The sequence below is a fragment of the Nothoprocta perdicaria genome, unplaced genomic scaffold, assembly GCF_003342845.1.
Source record: "Nothoprocta perdicaria isolate Ctin4 unplaced genomic scaffold, notPer1 scaffold_196, whole genome shotgun sequence".
Lineage (NCBI taxonomy): Eukaryota > Metazoa > Chordata > Aves > Tinamiformes > Tinamidae > Nothoprocta > Nothoprocta perdicaria.
The window spans coordinates 914,116-920,491 of NW_020455160.1; the positions used below are offsets into that span (position 1 = coordinate 914,116).

At 65.2% G+C, this 6,376-nt stretch overlaps 1 protein-coding gene across 1 annotated transcript; it reads left to right on the forward strand.

Annotated features, from left to right (window-relative positions):
- Window positions 1–464: 464 nt before the first annotated feature.
- SLA2 (Src like adaptor 2) lies at window positions 465–2,959 on the forward strand. Its single transcript, XM_026037321.1, has 7 exons — window positions 465–534; window positions 604–703; window positions 792–878; window positions 1,144–1,247; window positions 2,325–2,474; window positions 2,588–2,720; window positions 2,803–2,959. Exons 1-7 carry the CDS (start codon window positions 465–467, stop codon window positions 2,957–2,959), a joined length of 801 nt encoding a protein of 266 aa, XP_025893106.1.
- Window positions 2,960–6,376: the final 3,417 nt, after the last annotated feature.

Sequence of the window (6,376 nt, forward strand, 5' to 3'; positions counted from 1 at the left end):
GGAGCTGGGCAGGTCATGGGAGCAGCGGGGGGCACAGGGAGGCTGGGGACCTGGGCAGGTCATGGGAGCAGCGGGGAGCACAGGGAGGCTGGGGACCTGGGCAGGTCATGGGAGCAGCGGGGGACACAGGGAGGCTGGGCAGCGTCGGGAGCCGCGCAACCGGGGCAGCCCCGGCCCGGGGGAGGCACCGCTCCCGTCTGCTGCAACTGCACCCCCGGGCGGCCGCCCCAGCAGCTGGGTGGTTTCCTCAAAGGGCTCCCCGGGGAGCTGCCGCTTTGCCTGGCTGCTCTGCCCCGGTCACTGGTGCCCGGGGGAGCCGAGCGGGCGGCAGAGGCCCTGGCCCCTCAGCCCTAACCCTGCCGCCCTGCGCCGGGGCTCCCTGGGGGCCAGGTCTGACCTTCGCTGTCCCCTGCAGCCCGCAGGGGCAGAGCCTGCCGGCCAGTGGTAGATACTGACCCCCCGCCATGGGCAGCCGGCCCAGCAGGGAGAAGGAGCTGGGCAGCCCCCAGCCGCCCCCCAGCGCCCGGCTCGCAGGTAAGCACCACCTCCCTGGGGCCAGCGGCACCGGTGGGCAGCAGCGCTGAACCCCAACGCTGCCCGCAGCTCCCAGCAGCTTCCTGGCACTGGCCACGTGTGACTTCCCCTGCGGCGGGGAGGCTGCCGCCGTCCTGAGGATGGGGGAGCAGCTCCGCGTCCTCGCCGAGTAAGTCCTCGCGCGGCGGTAGCACCCGAGAGCCCCCGTGGCCCCCGCCAGCCTCGGCCCCCGGCACAGCCCAGCCTCCTTCCCGCAGGGACGGCGAGTGGTGGCTGGTGGCGTCCGTGGTGTCCGGCCGGCAGTGTCACATCCCCAGCAGCTACGTGGCCAAGGTCTGGCACAGGTAGGGGCCTGGCGAGGGGCTGCTGGACTCAGGGCAGCCCAGGCAGGACCCCTGGGCTGTGCCACGGGAAAATGCTGGGGAAGGGTCAGGGTCCCTTCTGTGGTGCCTCATGCAGAGTGCGTTTCCTCCGCGTGCCCGGGCGGCCTGAGAGCTGCTCCAGCCACGCGTGGTGCGGTCCCTCCACACCCTGCGCCTGCAGGAAGGGCCCTGCAGAGCCCATGGGCCCCTTGCAGCCCGTGAGACCTTCTGCTGCCGCACTCTGCAGGTGGCTGTACGAGGGGATCAGTCGGGAGAAGGCGGAAGAGCTGCTGCTCCGGCCTGGCAACCACAGTGGGTCGTTCCTGATCAGAGAGAGTCAGACCAGGAAAGGTGAGGGCCCCGCGCTGCCGCCGCGGCGCCGCAGGGGTCTGGCAGCCCTGTCCATGCCCACGGGGGCCGCAGGCACCTGCATGGCCTTCAGCACCCTGGGGACGTGGCCGGCACCTTCTGCTCCAGGCCCCGCAGGCCAGGCCTCTCGGGGGAAGGCGCAGCCACGGGCAGCAGCTGATGTGCCAGGGCCGCCCTCGGTTGGGCCAGAGCTGGCACCGATGCTCCGGGGGCTCCTTCAGGGCTTCCTGCTTCAGCAGGGCCGGGAGCTGCTCGGTGCTGGCAGGGGGCTGCGGTACCAGCATGCTGGGGACAGGCGGTGGCGGGAGCAGCTCCATGGCGCCTCGCATGCAGCGCAGTCCCCACAGCACCGGAGTGCACGCCTGGCCTCACCGGGGCGGCCACGTCCCAACTAGACCTCGTTGCCTTGTCCCGGCTCCGGAGCCTTCCCTGCGCGCTGCCCCATGCTTGCCGCAGCGGCACCTGCGCGACGGCGCGAGCTGCCATGGCGCACACCTGGCGCCGGCCCCGCACGGCCGCTTCCTGAGAAGCCGTCGGTCTCCGCTTCGCACGGAGCCTCTTCCTCCACTGCCGGGGCCGCAGAAAGAAGAACGTTTCCTGCAACTTTTGGCTAAGCAGCGAAACACAAAGCCTTAGGCTTGGCTCATCAAGGAAACAGGGTCCTGGGCACCCCCATAGCCACCGTGCGGGGCACACGGGCACCGAGCGCAGCCGAGGCCCAGGGAGCCTCGTGTCCCAAAGAGAGCAGTGCCCTGTGCGGAAGGCCACAGCTAGCGTGAACGGCCGCAGCAGACACCAGGCTGCTTGGGGCGCCCTGTGCTGCTGCCCAGCCCTGGGCCACCCTGGGCTGCCCCGGGCCCAGAGGGCAGAGCTCTCGGTACCAGCTTGGGTTGGGTCCGCACGCCCGCTTGCTGCAAGATCCCTCCCATGGACACTGCAGTGTTGTCACCCAGCCTCTCAGGGCTTGGGCACGGGGCTGGCACCAGCCCCGGGGACAGAGGTGCTGCCCCGCGCGCCCAGCACCGCCAGCTGGGCCTGAGCTCGCGCACTGCCTCGCAGGCTGCTACTCGCTGTCGGTGCGGCGCACCGAGCACGTGTGCTGGGACGCTGTCAGCCACTACCGCATCCAGCGCCTGCACAACGGCTGGCTCTACATCTCGCCCCGGCTCACCTTCCCCAGCCTGCACGACCTGGTCGAGCACTACTCGGGTAAGGGCCTGTGAGGCGTCGGGCGCCCGGAGGGTGGCTCCCGAGCGGCCCTGCTTGGGGCACAGCACCGCGGGGCAGCACAGGACCCGTCGTGACGCTCCCGCCCCGTGCAGAGTGCGGGGACGGCCTCTGCTGCCCCCTCGGGGAGCCCTGCTACCTGGGAGCGGGAGGCCAAGCCCCAGCCCAGCAGCCGCCTCCGCCCGTGGCTGTCAAGAAGGCGCCGCTCGACTGGGAGCGCGTGGACAGGTAGGGGCGGCCAGGAGCGCAGCGCTGGGGCCGGGCTGCCCGTCCCGCTGCGGCTGACGGCCCCTTCCTGCTCCCACGCCAGCTCCGCGCTGTTCTCGGGGGCCGTGGCGCTGCCTGAGGATGAGTCCCCCATCAGCGTGGGCCTGCGGGAAGCCATCAGCTCCTACCTGCTGCTGACGGACGGGGCGCCGCCGGAGAGCAGCCCGGCTGACAAGGGCAAGGGCAGGGAGCACAGCTGAGAGCAGGGCCCACTGCTTGGACCGGCCCTGCGACGGACACTCCTGCCCTCCTGGAAAGAGGTGCCCAGTGCTACAGCCGAGAGGCCCAAGACCAGCGTGGCACCCACGCGCTGCTCACTGGTCCCTAGGAGGAGCCCGGCCTCTAAGGCTGGGGTTAAGGCAGGACAGGCCACAGCACTGATGAGGAGAGAAGCGGCCTCCAGTGCAAGCCCAGCCTTGCCGGATCTGAGGGCTCTGGCACGTGAGGGGCCTGCAGCCCGGTCCTGGCTCCATGGTGGGCAAAGGCAGAGCCCGTTGCAGCCCTAAGGGCTGAGCCGGGGGGCCGGCCACGGGGATGCGCGGAGCGAATGTGAACGCCACCCAGGCAGGGGCCGGGGCGCCGCATCCGCGCGCAGCCGCCCAGGCCGCGCGCATGCCCTCGTTCAGCTCAGGCCACTTTGTGGAAGTTGTCCGGGGTGCACTGAGCCCACGGGCAGTGGGCACGTGCCCTCGCCTGCCTAAGCCCTTTTCAGCTGCCTGCCCAGGAGCGTGGAGCAAGGGGGCAGGAAACCACCCTCTTGCCTTCTCACACATAGCTGCCCTTTAAACCATCTAAGGATGGGACTGCACTAGCTTTAGGGTTCCTAAAATGGTCGGGAGCCCGTTGGACATCTGGCAATAAACATTTTATGTCTTCACTAAAGGACACCTCATGTACAGTTCAGGGTTGCATAATAAATCATAAACTGTCAACTGAAACCGTGGCACAGGTTTGGGGACGCCCCAGTTCTGGTTCTGTCCCCCCCCGGCGCGGCTGCCCAGCCCCGGCCGCAGGAAGAGCTGCCGGAGCTGCCGGCTCTCCCCGGCCTGGCAAGGGCTGCAGCGAGCGCTCCGCAGCCCAGCGCCGCGCTCCCTGGGCCGGGGAGTTCTGCCCTCCAGGCTTCATCTTCGCTTTAATTAATACATTTACATAATGCAATATAGTTATTGCTGTTCTAGGAAATAGGAAAATAAGTGTTTCCTAGAAAAAGGATCTTTTTTTTTTTTTTCTAAAGAGAAAAGAAAGCATGCAAATATTCATGTCAAACTCAGATTGAAGCTAAAATCGTCTTGGCTGGATCAGTCAGCCTAACAGACTTAATTAAAATCAGTATAAAGGCAGCAAAAGAGCAAGATTCTGAGGTCTAGCTTTCAACAGCTCTCTTATCAGCAAAGACAGGTCTGGGGCCAGGGCCTAAAACTTCCTCTGTGGTAAAACCCGATGCAGAAGCAATTCAGCTGCTTGGTAACATCTTTTCCTTCCTTTTCTGTGTGCTCGCAGAGGCTGTTTCAGCAGGACCCCAAAGAGCTGCAGGTTTCCTGCCTCTGCCATGCTCAGACCTCCCCTTCATTTTCATGTCGCACTATTTTGCTTTTGCAAATCCAGCCCAGCTTTCTCGTTTCCCTCCGCTTCCCCAGGCTCATTTTACATGCCTGCCTAGTCTGTTTGACTCAAACACAGCTTTCTAAGGCGCAGGTGTCTGTCTTTGGGCAGGGACTGCTACGCTCTGGCCTGATGGGTTACTCCTCCGTCTCTACCTTGCCCCACACCCAGCTGCAACCGCTGCCGTCACCCTTAGCGGCACCGGGGCCGGCACAGAGGATTTGGCTTCCTTTGGTTTTGCCGCTAGGGCCCTTTTAACCCTTTTTGTGTTAGTGACATGTGTCTGTGAGCAAAGCTTTGCCTTTGGCCATCTTCCTGCCCCAGGGCCCACTCGCCCTGCAGTGGCAGCTCCTCTGTGACTTCTGCACGTCGCTTTCCAAGCATCAGCCAGGAGCTGGTGCAGAGGCCCCAGAAGAGCCTCTCGTGGCTGGACCAGACTGCAGGGAGCCAGAGACAAACGTGTCCAAAGCTCCTCCTTCTGGACGGACGTGAGGCCTGCTGGAAAATGCCCTCACGGTCCCCAAGGCAGGGCCCTGCGGCTGCCGCCGCCGTCACCGTCGCTGTGCGGTGTCGGTTGCAGCCCCGCGGAGCTGCTGCTGCCTCCGGTGCTGCCTCCAGCGGTGGTTGCGAGGGCCTGGGCTTGGCAGGGCCAGCAGCACCGTCACAAACAGCACTCCCCTTGTCGCACTAAGCAGGATGTCTTTACTCGAGCTGTTAATGGCTGTGCAGGGATGGGCACAGTTCCAGCGCGTCCGCCCAGCGGCCAGCGCTGCCGCGGGACACGCAGGGCCGGAGGGCAGAGCCTGAGGGGCTGCGGCGCCCGGCAGGGCACACGCGACAACACACGGGGAAGGGCTGGGAGGAACCGAAGGAGCGTGACGGGCCCAGGGCTCCTCCAGCACAGGAGCCGCAGCGGGAAGGGGAAGGGCAGCATGAGGCAGCCCCGAGGAGCCCCGCGCGTGCGCAGGGAGCGGCGGGACAGGACACGGCCCTGCCTGCAGGAGCAGCTGCTTCCCAGCCCTCCTCACTCCTTTTCCGTGGCTCCAAGCCCAGGGACGTGTTCAAAGGCTCTGGTGTCTGTGGTGACCATGGGCGCTGTGTGGTCAGACTGCCCCTGTACTCAGATGGGCAGCGAAAGAGCCTGGGCAGCCCCAGCAGCTCTGGGCCTTGGAAGGCACCAGCTCTGCAGACTTGCAGAAGCCCAAAGTGCAACCATCAACCGGGGCTCTGATTTTCACTCCAAGACGCAACTTGGCACCAGTTAACGAACCAACCCTGCCCAAGGAGCTCCTTATGACAGCCCATGCACTCAGTGTGCTTAATACGGTAGACAAGTTGTCCATGAGGCAGCAGTGCCCTCGTGGCCAAGGAGGTCAAGGGGCTCCTGGCTGCATCGGGAGGACGTCGGCAGCAGGGCAGGGGGGGGATCCTGATCCTGCCCCTCTGCTCAGCTCTGGGGAGGCCAAACCTGGAGCACTGGGGGCAGCTCTGGGCTCCCCAGGACAAGGGGGACGTGGAGCTTCCAGAGAGGGACCAGCACAGAGCGACAAAGGCAATGAAGGGGCTGGAGCATCTATTGTGTGAGGAAACCGTTTATGTGCCCAAGCCCTGGCCCAGGCTGCCCAGGGAGGCTCCTGCTCTGGGGATCTTTCCAACCCACTTGGATGCAACCGTGTGCCCCGTGCTCTGGGTGTCCCTCCTGGAGCAGGGGGTGGGACTGGATGATCCCTAGGGGTCCTTCCAACCTCAGCCATTCTGTGATAATCTGCTAAGTGTGAACCCTTCCTCCTCCCTTCCGCAGCATCCCATACATCTGAACTTCCATCGCCCCGAGGAAAGTGAGGCCCACACTGTCCTTAAAGGCTTGGTATGAAGCATTCAGAAGCAAGTCCCACTCAGGCCATGTGGCCACACATGTGGATGGCATTCCCAGAAAAGTGCCACCATACAAAATGCACACTGGGAATCCCAGCTCCTGAGAAGCCTAATTGTTTTTTTAGACTCTAGGACTAGGA

Excerpts from the sequence above, each read along its gene's own strand:
- SLA2 (XM_026037321.1), top strand. The coding sequence starts at position 465 with ATGGGCAGCCGGCCCAGCAGGGAGAAGGAGCTGGGCAGCCCCCAGCCG. Across the intron at positions 704-791 it reads CAGCTCCGCGTCCTCGCCGA|GGACGGCGAGTGGTGGCTGG; the intron begins GTAAGTCCTCGC and ends TCCTTCCCGCAG. Across the intron at positions 1,248-2,324 it reads AGAGAGTCAGACCAGGAAAG|GCTGCTACTCGCTGTCGGTG; the intron begins GTGAGGGCCCCG and ends ACTGCCTCGCAG.